The 20944-nt window shown below is 37.0% G+C and overlaps 2 protein-coding genes and 1 long non-coding RNA gene across 4 annotated transcripts in view; all 3 read right to left on the minus strand.

Annotated features, from left to right (window-relative positions):
- Positions 1 to 451: 451 nt before the first annotated feature.
- On the minus strand, positions 452 to 7518 carry LOC105385541. 2 transcript variants are annotated; one of them, XM_048632322.1, is made up of 3 exons: positions 7151 to 7518; positions 1761 to 2650; positions 452 to 1201 (listed from the first exon to the last, which is right to left on the minus strand). In XM_048632322.1, exons 2-3 carry the CDS (start codon positions 2648 to 2650, stop codon positions 916 to 918), a joined length of 1176 nt encoding a protein of 391 aa, XP_048488279.1. In that variant the 5' UTR covers positions 7151 to 7518; the 3' UTR covers positions 452 to 915. The 2 variants fall into 2 exon arrangements, with proteins under 2 accessions (XP_048488279.1, XP_011554234.3); XM_011555932.3 differs by lacking the exon at positions 7151 to 7518 and adding an exon at positions 3391 to 3552.
- A 2760-nt stretch (positions 7519 to 10278) lies between these two features.
- LOC105385572 (irregular chiasm C-roughest protein) overlaps positions 10279 to 20944 on the minus strand; it is a 285368-nt gene continuing 274702 nt past the window's right edge. Inside the window, exons 22-23 of the mRNA XM_048632241.1 lie at positions 10835 to 10949; positions 10279 to 10313 (exon numbers count right to left, since the gene is read on the minus strand). Coding sequence (XP_048488198.1) covers positions 10279 to 10313; positions 10835 to 10949 — 150 coding nt within the window. The remainder of the gene's footprint in view (positions 10314 to 10834; positions 10950 to 20944) is intronic.
- On the minus strand, positions 15069 to 20812 carry LOC125491105. The gene is made up of 3 exons (XR_007268115.1): positions 20469 to 20812; positions 17526 to 17527; positions 15069 to 15411 (listed from the first exon to the last, which is right to left on the minus strand). It is a non-coding gene; the product is annotated as an uncharacterized LOC125491105 (long non-coding RNA).

Below are 20944 nucleotides of genomic sequence, written 5' to 3' on the forward strand. Positions count from 1 at the left end.
CTTAAACATGACACATATTTGTTATTGTAGGATTCATTGACATGTCGACGGGAGTATCTCTGATAAATTAACACAATTTAGATATAGTTAATAGTTTTCTCTACTGTGATAGACAGACAGATGTGGCTCCCCTTGCGAAAGGGCTTAATCCAACGGGTGAGTTTTACCTACTGTATGTATGTAAGTACATAACAAAAATATACAGGAAATTAAAAAAATAGTAGTTAACCAAGCCAAAGGGAGTAAATCTGAAATCTAATTACAGCACACCATGTACACATAAAGGCATCGAGATTAAAGTCTGTAGTTAATTAAAATATGTAATTATTAATTTTTCCATATTTTATAAGTACCTAGCGGCGGTAAAGTTTTTGTCTAAAAAAAAGTTTGATTGTATGTATGTATTGGTGTACATTATGTATATTATAATATAATTATTGAAATCACCAAACAAATTTTAATTGATGTTTATTTACAGTAGTGTTTCATTACACATTATACAGGATGTTCGACTCGACAAAGATTGCCCATTCTAATAGGTACAGTAGGTATCGGATCTAGTCTATATTTTGGATACAAAACAATATTTTTATCATTGTATCATGAATTCGTAAAGTTAGCATAACATCATTATAAATAATCGTCCACTTAAACTTTATAATATTTATTGTAACAGATCGGAATAACTAGACGTGAACTTTGCTCTGTAAGGGCGAGGCCCCATTGGTGCGTTGCATCGGCACTAGCTTAGCGACGTCATCGTCAATGCCATAAAAATGGGACATTTGGACGACCGTTCCTTTGGAACGACGAGACACAACGCATCAATGGGGCCTGAACCCGAATTTGAGATAGAAGGTCGTTCATAGTTAGGAGATTTTAACGTCTCTTTCCCTGTCATCACATCTTAATTTCCTATTCCTCATCAGTATCCAAGTTATCTTTAGACGGAGTGGACGTCAAAAACTCGCTTCTCAGTCTCAAACCCTTCCTTCTTACTCCTTCTGTTTGCTGATCTCTTTTCTCTTTCCTCTTCTTTTCCAAGGCCAGCTTACGTTTGTGTAGAAACGCATCCCGCTTTTTATCTTTGACAGGTGCCCGCCATCTTGGATCTTTGACAGCTGGCCGCCATGTTGAATTTGTTGTGGTTGTGATTGGCGCATGCGTTGTGGTCGTTGTGGATGTGGTGGTTTTTCCTCCTCTGTAATAGTTATAATATAAATATTAGGATGGGATTAATGTGATTAAAAACTAAATATTCTATGTTTAAATAATATATGTATGACCGGTGGGGTAAACAAGTACCTACTCGAGTGGAGACAACAAACAGTTAAGGATAGCGTGGAACGCCCTGGACCTAATTTAGAATTTAGCCGGTAGCGGCTGGATGAGGAGCCTTTGTCAAGCTGATGCAGATGATGAGGATGATCATTCATCTCTGCAGCGGTGACCGTTTTTTGACCCTGCTGTCAGATTAATTTCTTCTCTCTTTCTTATTTTGGATGTGACCCAAACTTAAACTTAAGCAGTAATTTATCTGCTTAAGATAAGCAGATAAATTACAAGCACATAATATACAGGGTGTAAATGATTTATGCTCCAGGAAAATTAATTTTCCTGGAGCAATGATTTATGCTCCAGGAAAATTAATTTTCCTGGAGCATAAATCATTTACACCCTGTATATTATGTGATATTATGAGTGACACGAGTCAAGTATAAAGGTATTAAGTAGTAGGTATAATGCAAAATGTAACTCACTCTGGGCATTTCTCGTAGGCCGCAAACTTCATAATGGCATTCAACACACCAATATAAACATTCTTATGCTGATCCATCGCGAACCCATTCACCTCTTTCTGGTTAAATGTGCCCAGGAACGTCGGGAACTCTCCATTGACCAGAAAAAACAGCTTAGCATCCTCATCCAAGATATATACCTCACCATCTTTATCAATGATAAAGAACGCCAGCTTCCCGCGTGGCAATTTCCGTATTGTTATCGGTACACTGCTGTAATTCTGTGTCCTGTTCATAAACCTGAGCACGTACGGCGTTCGATCTATTGAAAAGTATATGTTGTTTCTCACATCCGTTTTCAAGTCTCGTCCCTTCGTTATGACGTCGAATTTAACTGTTGCTTTTGGGCCTGTGGATATGAACATTCGGTCACCTGGATGCGTGCCAAGAAGCATACTGTCTTTGAAAATAGGAGTCAAGTACATTATGTCATGGTCATCACCGCCTAGATACTTGTAGTCTACGGTACCGTCCTTTATGATTATAACTTGGTAATATCCGTTGTTGGTTCCCGTGTAGATTCTGTCGTTTTTATTATCGATGTTCACAGTTTGGAAGGCTCTGACGACTCCTAAACCTTGGACGGAAAACTCTTCAATCGTTTCACTGCCATCACCGTGCCATCTTTCTACATTCATTGTCATGTCAGGTTTCACAATGGTATAGTAAATGTCTCCAGTTTTGAAGTGCACGTTGATATCAGCTGGGATTCCGTCGATGGTGATGTTTCTCTCGAATATGTAGAAGTTGTTTTTGAACTTGAGGAAGCCAGGGCATGGTTTTGGATAGTTGGCGCATTGGACCAGAGTTACGGCCAAGCAGAGGAGAACGGCCAAGGTTTTTGGAGGCATCTGCAAGGTTTACATGGTGTAGTCTTCTTCTTATCGTGTCGATAGCAAACATTGGGGGGTCTGAGGTTTGTCGCCATGGTGAAAGGATTAGCCAATTACAATAGCGTCAGTCGCGGTCACCCTAGGATGCACCGGACGTCGTGCCTAAACGGGGTGTTACAAAAAAGCTCCTTCCGTGTAACCCAGTGTAGTTTTAGTAAAATGTTAATTGACCAAATATTAACGTTATTGGAATAGTTAATTTAATTACTGATTAGTCTTTTGATTAGGTACACAAGTATACATATAGAGCCTTGAGGGCTAACCAAGTCTTGTCTTAGGAAATACTACTTAATTATTAGGTACGTAGGTATTTAAAAAAAATAAAAATATGTGGGGACATCTCACACACGGCCATCCGACCCCAAGCTAGGCAGAACCTGTGTTATGGGTGTCGGACAGCTGATATATCTACACAAATACATAGATAGATACATATGAAATATAAATATCAACACCCAAGACCCGAGTACAAATATCTGTCTTTAAACAAATATCTGCCCCAGCCGGGAATCGAACCCGGGACCTTCGGCTCAGTAGTCAGGGTCACTAACCGCTACGCCATTCGGCCGTCGATTTAATTAGGTCATCTATAACTTTCCTTCCTTAATTAGTTCATCGTCTTACCTACAATTATTCATTAAGTAAGTAATAAGAGTTACTTCACGTCTTGTTAGTATTACCTAGTACTACCTACTTACCGGCAAAAAAACACACGTGAAGTCTGTCCCACTTTAAAAACAAATACTTTACTATCGCAAGATTAATTTCTAATAAAAACACAGCAATTTCGGATCTCAAAGGCAACCCAAATAGACGCTGCTCTCCATTGAAGTAAGAATAATACTGCTTATCAACTGTAATTGACAATTTTAATGACCACTTGGTGTTAATGTTTACAAAATATTATCTTGTCTGGATGTTTGTCATGTTTTATTCCGATTGGTTCTACGCAAAGTTCAACTTTTTAAACTCTTTGTTATTAAATAATCTTTATACCAATAAATAAAACAAGAAATTCAACTTGTTGTATAAAAACACAGACATTTAAGTTTCCCAGAATCCACCAGAAGTGGATTTTGTAGGGTAAGTATTCAGGGAATCTAGGGTAAGTATCCAATAGGACTTTATATTAACCAAAGTCAGCTTTTTCGTTTGCATAAGTTACGGTAGCCAGAGCGTTTTTAGTTCTTGAAATACTAACGCCCGTATGGAAAGACCGTACTTTAAATTTAGAGAATGTTTAGGTACAAATGACTTCGAGAAAGTAGTGAGTAAGTAGTTAAAAGATGAAGAAACAAAAAACAACCAAACTCTCACAATATATTGATCTCTCAAAAAGGCACGGACATAAAGTCTGTAGGGTAATATAATAAAAACAAACCTAGGTAATATAATAAAAACAAAAAACACTATGAAACACAAGAGTTTATACTTTTTGTGTCAGTTAAAAAGTAAAAATTAACCTATATCAAAATGTAATTTTTAAACCTATTTTAAAGTGACAAAAAGCTCTTTGAATTGTGATATCAGTATTTAGGTAAAAATAAAAATTGTTAACACCCTCCACTTACTCTAAATTCCAAATTACTACAGGCAAACCCGTGAACGAGCACTAGCTAATGTTTCAACGATAGTGTGTTGTCTTCACAATGTTCCAGTTTATAATGTTATCTGTTAGTTACTGACAATATTGTATGTTTCTTGCGAATTCGAGTAAAACTTCCCTGATATGTGTATGAAACATAGGTAGGTAGTGTCGGATAGTGCTAACTTTGCAATGGGTAAATAAAAGAGGAGACACCTAAATGAGTGATGAAGAGTTAAACGAACTATGCCATTTTCAGAAATTACATAGAATAATGATTGTTGATCTAATAAACTTATTTTATTTGTATTTATTTATTTAGTACTTTTATGCACAAATATATAAATCAGTGTACAAAGGGTGGACTTAATGCTAAAAGCATTTTCTACCAGTCAACCCACAGGAAGTACAGGAGAAACTATGTTAAAGGTTTTGTTCGTTGAACTTTCTTCTGTTGCTAAGTTTGCATTGTCGGACTCTAGTGTGTTTTTTCTATAGGTAATTTCCCAAACACTAAAGTATAGCAGCAAAAAAGAGGCATGTTTAAAAAAATACAAAAATATTTGTAAAGTTTCAATATTTTAATCATAACACAAACAAGATGTCAGTTTTATTTACAGAATTTTCATAAATTACAAATCGCTTACATTACCTAACTAGCTAAGTAGTGGCTAAGACTAAACCTAGGACTTAAAAGTTAGGCAAATACTTTATCTAGACGGCAGCCAAGGCTAGCCAAGAAGGCTGATGGGGTTGACCTAGAAGGGACAATTCTACACATTCTAACAAAAATAATAATATTTTAACATAAGTATACATAAATATCAGGATATTTCGATCTGTTCCCCTAGAAAATTGGAGCGGAGTGGACTGTATGGTTCGTAGGCCCTGGGGGTGCTTGTGGCTTGTGGAAGTAATAATAAACGGGAATTGTGGATTGATCCGTGTATTTTCGTGTGAAGAGCAGAAACGGAAGAGGAAGTTGTACATAGACAATAATATAAAATATAGATGATCCATAGACAACTAATGTTGCTAGCCAACAACAAATAAGATAATTTATCCAAGGTATAAAATTATGGCTATGTTTCCAAGAATCCACCCTAGGGTAAATTTTCTAGGGTAACAGAGCGGAAAAACCGTAAGAAACGTTTATTTTAATTCACTATACATGTGTCAAAATTAATTGACTATCTTTTTGACAGGACTTTCACTAGAACCACTATGATTTATAGGTAGGTATAGTGTGACAAACTTATCTGTTCCGGTGAGAGCGAACTAAATTGATCCATATCTCATTACTTACTAATGAATTGTATATTATAAAAGATTAGATGGGTTTATTAACAACGCAAGAGCGAATTAACAATACGAGCAAACATAAAATCTTATAGAATTATGAAATATAGCTGTTCCCGCGCGCTTCGCTTCGCCTTAAAAAGTTTTCCCGTGGGAATTCCGGGATAAAAAGTAGCTTATGTTCTTTCCCAGGGTCTAAACCGTATGTATACCAAATTTCATTCAAATCCGTTCAGTAGTTTTGGCGTGAAAGAGTAACAGACAGACAGACAGACAGACAGACACAGTTACTTTCGCATTTATAATATTAGTTAGGATTAGACATTTATTTGAGCTGTCACCGGAACAGATAAGTTTGTGGCACTGTAGGTTAGGTAAGCGTCCACTTATCGGTATCTTACGTATCGGACCAAACCTATTTTCATATAAACGTACCTATGGAGAAACGACATCGTCGGCAATAATAATAATAATAATATGTGGGGAATAACAGCGCCTGTCTCAGCTATTGGAACACCCAGGCTTGCTACTCCAGTTTACTCGGGAGCGAGGCTGGCTGAGCTGAAATCAAGGGGATGTGTACAAAGGTTCCACTCGAGAGAGCCACGTACAGGAACTTCGCCCCCTCTCAGAATAGAATAGAAAAATATGTGGGGATATGCAGATGAAGTGGACGCACTTGTGTGAATTTCTAAAAGTACAAAGAACACTGAATACGATCCGAATAAGTCCGATGCCGAAAAGAGTGGAGTTTACTTTAATTATGTCATATACATTAACGGGCAATGATAAAGTTCCACTCACATTTTTTTTAAAACATTTAATTAAAAATTTGGACAAAATAGTACTTACCGTTTTTAGTTGGTAGTATCCTGATGCTCTGTTAAATGTGCCTAAATGTTGCAGAAGGCGTCACTAAGCTAGCCTTTTCCGTTTAGGAGTAATTTGGTGCTTTTCTCAGTGGAACCTTTTCATTGTCCGTCAGTGTATAATCTCATTATCATCACACAAATTCGGGCAAACAATTGTAGAATTGTCCACAAAATGGTAACTGTAAATACAATCTTAATTACTTATAGTAAAAGAAAATAGTATTTTATTATCTAAAACACAGTTTTTATCCTATATTTATACAAAAGGTCTAAAAGTCACAAAATACAAATAAAAAGTCAGGTATACCTACGTAAACTTTGATATAACAAGATATGTAGGAAAGGAAGTCTATAGGTTGGTAGATATAAAATATTGTTTATTGACAAAAAAAAACGTGGGTCCAAATCCATATTGCCATTTGCATTATAGTGCCACAAACTTATCTGTTCCGGTGAGAACGAATTAAATTGGTCCATATCTCGTTACTCACTAATAAATTATATATTGATATAGATTAGATGGATTTATTTAAACCGCAAGGGTAAATTACCATTACGGGAGAACTTTACATCCTAGAGAATGAAGAAATATTAGACATTTAAGTGAACTCTTACCGGAACAGATAAGTTTGTGGCACTGTATGTCACTATACTTCATTCCAAACAGCAATAGACAAAAGGTCCAATTAAGGTAAGAGGTACCCCTATTATGACAACCAATAATATTTTTTGTGTAATTCTATTTGAAATAAACTACAGTATCTAATCATTTTAACGCCAGATGCTACACGGGTTTGTTATCGAATTAGATAAACGTAGATAAAGGCAGAAATTCTAATTTTAGAGCTGTCAAAACCTTACTTTTTTTTGTTTAAAATTTGACTCTATGAATGATTTGTAAATCTCATTTTTCACTAGCAAAAATAATAGTCTGACAGCATTATAATTAGAATTTCTGCCTTCAGAATTCCTAGCAATATCGTGATTCGCCGTAAATACTTGGCTGTGATTGGTGGAACGCTTACTAAACATTTTTTATTTTATACCTACTAGCTGTTCCCGCGAGCAGCTCGAACTTCGATTTAAAAAGTTTGCCGTGAGAATTTTGGGTTAAAAAGTAGCCTATGTTCTTTCTCAGGGTCTACGAGTAGACTATATGTACGAGTGTATCAAATTTCATTCAAATCCGTTCCGTAGTTTTGGCGTGAAAGAGACAGACACAGTTACTTTCGCATTTATAATACGAGTATTAGTTAGGATTAGGATAATAACGAACCCGTGTAGTAGTCGCAGATAAAATTGCAAGTTTGTAGGAGTTGGACATTTAATAAGACAGAGCTGGATAAGAAACAACAAAAAAATACATATTTTGATGATGTGGTTATAGATTAAAATAAATATCTGAAGTCATAACCATTTATAATTTAAAATATTTACTAAATTAGCTTTGTTAAGTACCGGAATTCAAATACATCGGTCTAATGTCGTTAAATATTGTAAGCACCTCTAGAAAAGTTTAGGCCCAGTTTTTATTACCTTTTCATAATATAAAAATAATAGTTTTTTTATTCATTCGGTACTTATAACAAAACTAAATGAAAGATTTAGAACCACTTTGAATTTCCGAACGGCCCTTATTTTTTAACAGTTTATTACTATTTTCCTAGCTATTTTGTATAAGTAATTTAAAGTTTATATTATACTCAAAAACAGACTAGCGGACATGAAAGAAGCAAATCACATTTCACGAAGAAAGTAAGTCTCTTTTTTACATTTCTTGTATGTGGCATTGTAAAATGATTTTTTTTTTAGTTATAAAAAAAATAAAGAGTCTAGGTTAATTTATAATTACTTAGTACAAATAATTTATAGTATGTATAGTTGTATACTTAAAATCAACTTACTGATAGAACTATGACTGACTCTACACACATTCCTGCACCTACCTATTTTAATCATAGTACAAAAAAGAAATGACTGTGCTATAATTAATTCTAATTAACACCACACCTACTTACGTGTCAAAAAACAAGAGTCGGAGTCTATACTTTTTTCTAATAACAGAAGAATACATTCTGAAAAAAAAGTGTACCTAAATAACTAATGGAAATAAGAAAAATACATACAGTGAAACCTGGTTAAGTGGGACCTGGATAAGTAAGAAACCTCCATAGCTGGAACTCATGCTGAGGTCCCAACACTTTGGCACTGAATTACCTCTGTTAGTGGGACGAAGTAAGCCTCTATAACTGGGATTAGTTCTTTCGATTTATCATCATAGTTACCTCTATAACTGAGACAGCGAGTAAATTTTATATGCATAAACCTCTGTAACTGAGATAACATTGTTTGTTTTACTCATTCTTATTCTACCCACAAATTCCACACGTAATTCCAAGTACCTACGTAAGTACAAATTTTAGGCTATAGTTCAGTTTAGTTCAATGTATTTATTAATCAATCACCTACCTTCAGTTTTAGTTTCGCTTTAATATGATACATATGTTTAAATTTGAAAAATGCCAAAACGAAAGCTACAATCGTTATCATTACGTGAAAAACTGAAGTTAATATCCGTTTATGATAGTGAGAAGACACGCAAAGATGTTTTTGCAGAATTTTAATTAATTAATAAAAATTATATATTAAATTAATTTTATTTCATGATCGCACCTGTATAACTGAAATAACCTGTATTCTCACCTCTATTAATGGAACTCTCTGTAAATGAGACAGATATTATTTATACCTGTATATCTGAGACACTGGACACTGAGATATTGCAGGACCCTTGAAGTCTCACTTAACCAGGTTTCACTGTATTTTCTAATGATAAAACCAGACACTATTTCACAACCAGTCATTTTACAAAGCCACTGACATTTAATATAATAGTTCACTGGGCCGTGCAGACTCTTTAGCAGTGGCCTATGGCCTACTTGGTGGCCTACCATTCGAGGCCATCATAGCACGTTGGATACCGCACAACTCAGTGTAATAATTAAACTATAGTATAATATCGCTAAACATTGACTACTTACAAATTACCAGTCTCAGTTGGAACGTTTGAAATTGACGAAATTTTTACAATAAAAAATTAATTTAAGTATCTATATTTTTAATTGAATTTATTTCACGAAATTGACTGATGTAAAGTTGTAAATTGTGCAAGATTGTGGTTTCTGGTGCGATAGTTAAGATTTTTTGTATGACTGAAGCCAGTTTTTACATTGTTTAGTGAAAGTGAGTTTAGGGTATCCTAGTTTGGGAGACAGGAAATCAAAGTGTAAACCAATTATGGCAAAATAACGTTTTAATTTTCAGTGATTAGTAGAAGGTACATTGCTCAGTATGGATGGTAGATTCCATAGTTATGCAAAAATTATACAACAATCTCTATTTATACTTATTCACTCACACTAAACTATGTTATTTGAAAAAAATACCTGCACAATCTACAGCTATCGTTTAATTGATCAGTTTAGTTATAAAGTCAATAACACGCAAGGGAAAACTACTTTTTTGCATTTTGACTAGGAAAAAGAGATAGGTAGCCATTCTAACTGCTTTGTAAATGCAATTTATAACATTTTAAGTAAATACAGGTACTTCGTTTATTTACTTTTTTCACTTAGGTATTATTATCCCTCGCGTGTAATTATACATTTTTTTATATAAGTAATTAATACATAAATGAAAAACAAACTAGTAAAATTACTCATTATTAGTTCAGTTTTAAGCGGAGTCATTCAAGAGTAAAATTTGCTAAAAATTCGTACAAAAGTTTTTTTTTATAACTATTTAAAGTTTTTAATTAAATTTACTCCTGGTTATACGTGCGTTGCCATTGGTGATTGAAGATTTCCTGAAAACAGAAGTAATAAAATTAAATATGAAAACGTATAAAAGGTAGGTATCAATAATGTACAGTAAGCGGCATAGAAACCTAACCCCCTATCAGTAGCAATGACACTCTGTGAGGGAGATTAAGTATATGAAGATTTAAAATATCGAATAAATTGAAACTCCTTATGATTCGTGTTCGTAATGTGTGTTCATCATCAGCCGATAAATATACACTACTGGTCATAGGCCTCTCAAAAGAAGCGCCACAACACTCGGTCCTCGGCCTTCCTCATCCCGCTACTACCGGCGACCCGTCTAAGGTCGTCGGTCCAGCGGGCAAAAGTGCGTCCCACGCTGCGTTTGCCTGTTCGTGGTTTCCACTCAGGAACTCGTCTACCACAACGGTCATGGGTTCTTCGCCAGATATGTCGGTAATCTTAGTCCTCTGACAGATGACCTTATTTCTGACACGATCCAGTGTGGTGTTCGAAACTGAATAAATAATTTTGCCTCTATCTTAACATCAAAATTTGCACAAACCTTTTTTAGTGACAATGGTGTTGTTGCTCGTGATCCTTGTAGAGGGCGCCAGCACGTAGTGCGCGCTCCCGCCGCTAGGGGACGCCGGCGTCGCGATAGATGTCGCTGCTGATGGCTGGAATTGTGCGAGAAATAGATGATTAAATTTTACTTTGAATACATGATATTCTATCAATTCTAAGCTAATTATTGTTTCCGAAACAAAAAAAAACATTTTAATGATTAGGTAAAATTGTATTCTTCCAAAGAGGGTCTAAGCACTTGTTTTTTTAATATACACTTTAGTCTAAAGAAAAAATATTAATAGATGAAGACACAAAAGTATTTCAGATTGATCCACGATGAATCGTACGTACGTTTTTTTTTGGCGGAACATAAAGGCGAAGATGATGTTGAAAACCCGCCCAGATGATAGTCTATCGTATAGTAATATCGATTAAGTCAACGATCTTGATCGTGATAATAATGAAGATCATGGCAACAATGAAGATAACGATGAAGGTTATGTCAGCGATGAATATGGTGATAATAGAGAAACATCCAGCTCGCCTGGCAAGCGACCTCTGATATAATATAGATGATGATAATAATGAAGATGATAATGGTAACACTAAAAATAATATCGATAATGATGCAAACGAAGATGAAGACAAAGACATTGACTAACATTTAAAAGAACTACCTGTGGATCCGTACTATCAGTGGCTCCCGTCTCTACTGATGATACTAATATTGGTGATTTAGGTAATGATACCACTGAAGATGAAGTCAATGAATGAACATTAACAGCGCTATGACTTGGAAGAATAAGCTCGACGAGGTGAGCCGGAAGGTGTTCGCTTCTGCAGGCTCACTCCGGAGATTGCGGAATTTCCTACCAACGGCCACCAAAATTGTTCTTTCTCAATCCTTACTTCTTCCTATTCTAGATTATGCCGACTCTTGTTACACCGATCTTACCGACGAGTAACTTATCAAACTTGAGCGCCTCCAAAATGTCTGTATAAGGTTCATATTTGGTTTACGCAAATATTACCATGTTTCTGAATTTCGCTCCAAGCTCAAGTGGCTCCCTATTCGCCTCCGCCGGAATACCCACATCCTTTCACTATTGCATTCTATACTGTTTAATCCAGCATACCCTGCGTACCTTAAAGAGCGCTTTAACTTTCGGTACGAATCTCATACTCGGACACTTCACTCATCACATAATCTTCGCCTTAATATCCCTCCCCATTCAACAAAATTTTACGGTGATTCCTTTACCATACAAGCCATCACCTTATGGAATGATCTCCCACTACACATACGTAAAGCGCCGTCATTGGCTTCTTTCAAAAGAATGGTAAAGGATCATTTTCTTAGTCAGAGCTCAGACAAGAATGAATATATATCCTATAAAATCTGATAATTATATTTATGTAGGGAACGCTGCCAGCCTCCTCGGAACCATCCCGGGCGACGGCAGCGAACTAAAAGAAATATTCTACCTTTGATATGTTGGAATTGTAAACGAAAAGCCATAGTCAAGAAAAAGGAAAATACCACGTACTCTATGTGTTGGCCGTCATCTCTAACTTCCTGTGTATCACTGTGTATCGATTTATATGAGACTATTTAATCGAGGCTAATCTTGATAAACTAGTGGCTTTTAATAAAAACCCAATAGGTTATGGGCCCAGGACAGCTTGGCGCGTGTCCTACAATAAATATTTTTGGAAAATACTACCACGAAAAATTCTAATTAAAAGGCCGGTTGTCAAACAGTTTTACAAATACAAACAGCAATAATGGCGAGTTCTAGTTCAATTGGTCTCCCTGTAGAGAAACTAAAAGGGATGGAAGACTACAACCAGTGGAAATTTATGCTGAAAATGCTCCTCATGCACGAGGATCTTCATGACTGTATCGAAGGTGAGGACAGTTGTAAGGATGAGAGGAAGAAGCAAAAGGCGATGGCAAAAATATGTCTGTCGGTAGGTCCGTCTGCGTTGCAACATGTACGCAATGCAAAGACGCCTTATGAGGCCTGGAGCAACCTCCAGCGTGCATATGAGGACAAGGGGCTGTGTAGAAGACTCGGGCTATTGAGGTCGCTGTTTGGTGTGAAGTTACAGGACAGAGATGGTATGCAGAGCTACCTATCATATATTACGGAGCTCGGGCAGCAGCTGTTGGATATAGGCTCAGCAATAGAGGATGAGTTCCTTGGAATAATCATGCTGAGCGGGCTATCTACGGACTTCGACCCACTAATTATGGCGCTGGAGAACTCCAATACGAAGCTGACAAGCGAGACAGTCAGGAGTAAACTTCTGCAGGAGCAGCATCGGCGCGATGTCAAGGAAGGTGAAATGAATGCACTGGCGGTAAAGAGACCTTGGACAGTGAGGTGCTTTCGTTGTAAGAAGCCCGGTCACGTGAAGAAGGACTGCCCCAATGATGAAGTCATCGAGCCTAAGGCGGGAGGAAGACGAAGTAGTGGAAAGGAAAACTCGCTACTGACGGCCTTGTCGGTGAAAGTTCAGAACGACGTATGGTACATCGACTCAGGGGCGACTCATCACATGTGCAATAACAAGCAAATTATGCAAGAACTGCAATGCAGCAAGAAGCTGGAAGTAAATGTTGCCAATGGAGAGAAGTTACTAACTGAGGGTATCGGCAAAGTAAAAGTATTATTAAAGACTGGTTTGAAGACTGTAAGTGAAGTCCACTATATTCCTAAACTATCAGCAAATCTACTTTCTGTTAGTGAGTTAAATAGAAAAGGGTTTAGTGTAGTTTTTGATAAGAATTTATGTAAAATAATTGATGAAGGTGAAGTTATTGCCACTGGTACTGGTGTAAATGGGGTTTATGAGCTTGATGTAGTTAAGTCAGGGATTGCCATGAACTCAGCATGTGAGGGGTTGGCGACTGAACAGTCTAGCGAGGTTCTGGAGATGCCTGCACTAGTTTCTGAGCAGGGCATTAAGAAGGAGTTGGTGACTGGAGAGTCTAGCGAGGTTCCGGAGGTGTCTGCGCTGGTGTCTGCGCAGGGCATTGATCATGAGTTATGGCATAAGCGACTTGGGCACCTGAATGCCAGGAGTATGAAGCTAATGAAAAATGGGCTGGTCACAGGTATGGATTATCTAAATACTACTTTTAATCCATGTGTAGCTTGTATAGAAGGTAAACAGGCCAGACTTCCATTCCCTAAGAAAAGTCATAGTAGGTCTAATGTCAAACTAGGGTTGGTACATACAGACGTATGTGGACCTATGCAGGTACCATCTTTTAGTGGGAAAAGGTACTTTGTTACTTTCATTGATGATTTCTCGAGGAAAACATTCATCTACTTCATGGATAGAAAGAGCGAGGTCTTTGAGAAATTTAAACTATTCAGAGCGCTTGTAGAAAATGAAACAGATAGAAAAATCAAAACCTTGAGAAGTGACAATGGTGGCGAGTACATGTCTAATCAATTTCAGGAGTATCTGAAGAGCAATGGGATAAGACATCAAACTACTGTCCCACATTGTAGTCAACAGAATGGTGTGGCAGAGCGGGCTAATCGCACCATAATGGATAAAGCCCGCTGCATGCTCCAGGAGGCTGGGTTGGAGAAAAAGTACTGGGCGGAGGCGGCGAACACGGCTGCCGTACTCAAGAACTATACACCAACCAGAGCGGTCATGGGAACAACACCTGAAGAAAAATGGACATCCAAAAAGGTGAATGTAGCACACTTACGTGTATTTGGTTGTGTAGCATATGCCATTGATGAGAATGCAAGGAAATTGGACCCTAGATGCAAAAGGTATATTTTTGTAGGGTACTGTGAGAATAGTAAAGGGTATAGACTGGTAGATCCTGCTTTTCCAAAGAAATGTATTAAAGCCAGGCACGTCACATTCATGGAAAGTATGTTTTTGGATAAAGTAGTGTCCAATGATGATAACAGTAAAGAGCATGATGATTTGTTAATTATAGATTCATCTGATAACTTAGATAGTACTACACAACCTGATCCAGCACAGTCGTCGACGGAAGCTTCTGAGACATCATTATGTCAGCCAGACGTCGTCGAGATGGATCAGTTGTTACCTGATGACACAGTGAATCCTCGGAGACAAACCATGTTCAGTCTGGATTCATCAGTAGAATCTGTAAATTCGGATAACCACTCTTCGGACCCTACATATATTCCAGGATTTTCAAGCATGGATTCGGAGGACTCGCTTGAAGATGCTGATACGGATGGGTATGCTGGGTTTACAGCGGTTACAGAAGACGAAGATATACCGAAGACAATAGAAGAGGCTCTGGGTGGCTGCGAGTCTAAACATTGGAAGGAAGCTATACAAGATGAGTATAACTCTTTCATAGTTAATGAATGCTGGACACTGGTTGATCTGCCTTCAGGGCAAAAACCAGTAAAATGTAAATGGATATTCAGCAAAAAGAGAGACCTAAATGGAAAATTGTTAAAGTATAAAGCTCGTCTGGTGGCGAAGGGTTATACACAAAGATACGGAATTGACTACAATGAAACATTTGCACCTGTGGTTCGCTACTCAACAGTTAGAATACTGTTAGCATTAGCTGCTCAATATGATTTAGTTATAGAGCACCTAGATGTAAAAACTGCATTTTTGCACGGGTTACTAACCGAAACTGTATATATGGAGCAACCTGAAGGTTTCATCCAAGGTGGAGGTCAAGATGAAAAGGTCAGGAAAGTATATAAGCTGAACAAAGCAATTTATGGCTTAAAACAGGCGGCGAAAGCATGGTATGAACGCATTAATGATGTTTTCATCAATAAATTGCAATTTAGTAGACTATCTTCTGAGCAATCGGTGTATATTCATAATACTGATGATGAAGTAATAATCGTAGCGCTGTATGTGGATGACATCATGATCTTTAGCTCCGAAAATTCTGAGAAAAAGAAAGTTATTAAAGAAGGGCTGATGAAAGAGTTCGTGATGCATGATTTGGGACCGGCTCATCAGGTTCTAGGTATGAAAATTGCTAGATTACCTGATGGAAGCTATACTTTGGATCAGTCCAGCTACATAAAGAAAGTTTTAGATAAACTGCATATGGGAGAATGCAAACCAGCTAAGACTCCTATGGAAGTTGGAATTCAACTTAAAAAGGAAGAGAATTCGGCATGTAAATATGATTATAGGAGCCTTATTGGGTGTTTAATGTACCTGTCAGTATGTTCCAGGCCGGATATTACTCATAGCATCAGCTGGGTGGATTTCAACAAGTCCTAAAAAATCTTCATTTCCGTGGACTTTTTTATCTTAAGGTTTTTTATATTAGAAAAACGCTTTTATTAAAGTTTTTGTTAATGTTAGTGTTCTTACTAAATGGGTAGCAGATAAGTTAAAAACTTAACAAGATACGGATGATTAAAAATTTCGTGCCACGGCGATGAAACATGCGTTCACGGCAATGAAACAAGCGTCCACGGCAATGAAACAAAGGCCCACGGCAATGAAACAAACTTCCACGGCAATGAAAGAACTGTATACAATGGAAATGAAAGAATCAATCCACTGCAATTTTTAAAAAAGACTGTGAGGGAAACGCAAACTTAGACAGGCATGTATGGCAGAAATATTTGGATAGATATTGGAACGAAAGAAAGACAGTATGTATAAAAAAATAAGAATATAGTATGGAATTCTCTAAGTAGCATTGTGGGGCCCGTATTGCGACGTATAAAACAAAATGTTTCATTTCACACTAATAACGTTCATAACATATAATAAACCTTACCTAGAACATCTATATTTTTATAAGGTATAATACCCAATATGTATACTGTTCATTTTATGTAAAATTCATAAAATATACTATAATATGACATATATTCTCTGTGCTGAATTACACAACACCGGCAAAACACCTAGCACCAAAATATAAACATAGGCGTGTGCGGTTAGGTGCACATGTTGGTCAGCTAAGCGTCTCCCTACATAGCGCTAATAAAAATAACGCAGTCAAAACTCCTTGCACCAAAACCTAAACATAGAGCGTCTCCCCATGTAGCCCTGCTTCGCTTTTGCTGAACATGTGCACTTAACCGCTCCTCCTCGCTTTTCTCGTCATCGCACCTATCTTTAGGTTGTGGTGCTAGAGGTTTTGATGGTGTTGTGTAATTTAACACACATTATGTGATATGATAGAATATTTTATGAACTTTATGCTAAATCATAGTATATTTTAATTGGTATAATAAAATGAAATGTACATGTTGTCATCATCAGCCTATAATCATCCAATGCAGGACATAGGCCTCTCCCAAAAAGCGCCACAACACTCGGTCCTCGGTCTTCCGAACCCAGCCACTACCGGCTACCTGCCTATACTTGCATATTTTGACAGCTATGTTGGTAACCTTAGTCCTCTGACGTATAACTTCTTTTCTGATACCATCCATTAGATAAACCCCAAGCATAGCTCTCTCCATAGCACGCTGAGTGACTTTAAATCGGTGGACCAGTCCCACCATCAGTGTCCAGGTCTCCGCACCGGGTTCCCCTCATCTCGCCTAATCTTTATTATCCTAAACTCATTTCGCATAACTCGTAAGGTCTAAAGTTTTTTGGTAGAATCATCACTTTGCCAAGACTTATGTGGCATAAGACTCGTTTCGTCTAAAACTCTTTTGGCACAAACTTGAAACATCTAAGTCTCGTTTGCTCAAATTGTTCGTATTGGTATAATCTTGTTTCTCCTAATATTATCTTAATAAATACTATATTCAGTATGTTTTAAATGTACAAATTGTGGTATTTTTCTCCTACATCCCGAAAATCACGATATTGAATGATCAAAATATCGAAAGTGAATGACCATTATAATTATTACAATCGCCATTAAACCCCATGGGATCGAAACCTAAAGGTAGGTGCGACGACGAGCAAAGCGAGGAGGAGCATGTTAGGTGCACATGTTCGTCGAAAGCAAAGCGGAGCGCAGCGAAACGTTACCCACATAGCGGAAAATTAAATACCTAATGCAAGGCACCAGTTTGCACTATATAGGGAGACGCTTCGTCAAAGTTAAAGCCAAATGAATATTAGTAGTTTTTATAAGCTATGCCATAGTATTGTTAGGCTATTTGAGATTTGACCATACCGTTATTAGGCTAAATAAGATTATGCGAAATAACTTTTTACTTATCGAGATTTATGCCATACAATTTTCGGCGAAACGAGACTTTGACCAAACGTTACTATGTAATACGAGATTAGGCAAATAAATCTTAGGCCAAAAAAGGTAGAACCCTCTGCACCATATGTCATAACTGGCAGGGCGCAATGGTTGAAGACTGTTGGATGCGCCTTTCAGCCTCCTTGTCGAAGTTGCTTCTGCCTAGCCGAAGTCTGCCTCAGGTCATCAGTCATATTATTGCACAACTTCGATAGTTGTCTCACGAACGATCACCGGCTCCGGTTTTATGTGAACATTCTACATGACTTTTGTCTTGCCCAAGTTCATACGGAGGTCTACACGTTGCAAGCAGCATTAAGGACACTTAGCATCCAGATGAGTTCCTGCAGAGATGTATGTTCTATTATATTCTATTCTACTATCTGTGGGAGGTGTAAGTACCTGCACCTGGCTCTCTCGAATGGGACCTTTGTGCAATGTGCATATGCCCAAGGTCTAAGCTGCTGCCTTTCTAAGCTTGGACCATTTCCCACCACGCTGGTCCACAGCGAGTTGGTGGGTTCATATATTATCTAGATGTGCTAAATCTATAGGTAGATATGCAGGGTTCTTCACGATGTTTTCCTTCACCGTAAGAGCGATGGTATACATTGTATTTAAATTAAAAGGAACACATTGGTACATGTCAGCGCCGGAATTCGCACCCGCATTATTGGAGTGGGAAGCGGGCGCTTACCCGACTGAGCTACCTTCGGTCTTATTTATACATAACGTTCATTATAATTATGTTGTAATTGTTATTATTAATGTAATATATTTCGTTTTTATACATCGCGATACGCACCCGTTTTAACGCACTGCAAAAAGAGGTAATTTGACTAGTTCTGTAGGTAATGTCAGTGATCGGTATTACCTGTATTACAGGTAAAAGATATGTTACTTTGCCTAATCATACATACCACGGCGATGAAAACATGAGTCACGGAAATGAATAACCTGGCCACGGAAATGAATAACATAACCACGGCAATGAATACAAATTATTTTACAAGACATGGCAATGAAATTTTTTTCATTGCCGTGGCTTTTTTTTCATTGCCATAGCAAATATTGGCCACGGAAGCCACGGAAATGAAAGCATGGCGATGAAAATCAAGGCATTAAATATAAATAACTAAAAAAGTATTAACTATTCGAAGAAATAAACACTTTATAAGGTAAATATTTTCAAAAAGCTTTCTTTTGAATGCTTACTCTAGAAGACAAACTTAATTTTATAGAAGTTATATCTATCCACGGCAATGAAAGAAAAAATGTCCAGTCCCCAAAATTTTTACTGATTTTCACTATAGCGCAAAAACGCGGGCACCGATGTACCTCCTTCCACGTCGAGCAGTTAGGCGACACTTGTAAGAAACGATTAGCGCACTGAGAGGGGCACCCAAGTTCATAGGTAAAACAATAGCCTTGATCATGTTTAGGACACGGCAATGAACAGAAGTTCTGGGACACATGAATTTTCACTTACCGTTCGTTATATTCTTTATATATTTCAATAAATGTATTCCGTGACAATACTTTAACTATTAATGTATCAAATGAAACTAAGTTTAACTATCAATACTCAATATTTTTTCATCAATGAAGAATAATACAAAACGTGGTAACGTGGGGACAGACACGGCAATGAAAGATTTGGGGGTTTAATATTTTTTTTAAAAATATCCATTAATCCTATTAATAAAATATTTAGTGCTACACATAGATAACTATTTCACTTAACCGGAAAAAAATATTAGAAAATGATAACTTGGTTTTTTAGTACCGATTTCATTGATGCCACGCAATTTTTGGCCGCGGGAAATTCACCCAGCTATCTAAGCCAGTTCAATAACTGTTTTGGTGAAACTCACTGGAAAGCAGCGAAAAGGGTGCTGAGATATTTAAAAGGAACAATACATTACAGTCTACTATTTCAAAAGGGTGACGTTTTGAAAATTACTGGTTTTACAGATGCTGATTGGGGAGGAGATCAGATGGATCGTCGGTCATATACTGGGTATGTTTTTAGTCTTGGTAGTTCAGTTATTTCGTGGGAAAGCCGAAAACAACGGACTGTAGCGCTTTCTAGTACTGAAGCTGAGTACATGGCGGTCTCTGACTCCTGCAAGGAGGCTCTGTTCTTGCAAACATTTCTTAAAGAATGTACTGGTATTGTGTACAAAATAGATTTGTTTAACGATAATCAATCAGCACAGAAAATCTGTAAGAATGTTGTAACACACTCGCGTACCAAACATATAGATATAAGGCACCATTATGTTAAAGAGTTGATAGGTAAGAAGGTTATTGATTTAAGTTACCTTCCTACTGAGGAAATGTTGGCGGACGTGTTAACGAAGCCATTAACTTCAGAGAAGCATTATAGGTTTGTGTCTAAACTACTTAAAACTGATTAACTTGTTTTCATATATGTTTTTTTTGTGATATTGTTTATTTATACTCCGTTAGTCAGTGTTAAAGTTATGTTTTAGTTTTATATACCTATATAAGTTATGATATTTTGTTTGAGGCCTAGAATTGTGCTAATTTTCTTTTGCCTATTGATATGATTTTTGTTTAAGGCCTAGTGTTGGAATTGTAAACGAAAAGCCATAGTCAAGAAAAAGGAAAATACCACGTACTCTATGTGTTGGCCGTCATCTCTAACTTCCTGTGTATCACTGTGTATCGATTTATATGAGACTATTAAATCGAGGCTAATCTTGATAAACTAGTGGCTTTTAATAAAAACCCAATAGGTGGTAGCAGAGCGTGGTTTATTAAGGGTAGAATATTTCCAGGCCAGGATGTTATTATAAGTATTTTATATTATTATCTTTTTTATTTGTAAAATATATAGATAGTTTAGTATAAGTTAAGTAGTTA

Source organism: Plutella xylostella, chromosome 31 (assembly GCF_932276165.1).
Source record: "Plutella xylostella chromosome 31, ilPluXylo3.1, whole genome shotgun sequence".
In the NCBI taxonomy this organism is placed as follows: Eukaryota; Metazoa; Arthropoda; class Insecta; order Lepidoptera; family Plutellidae; genus Plutella; species Plutella xylostella.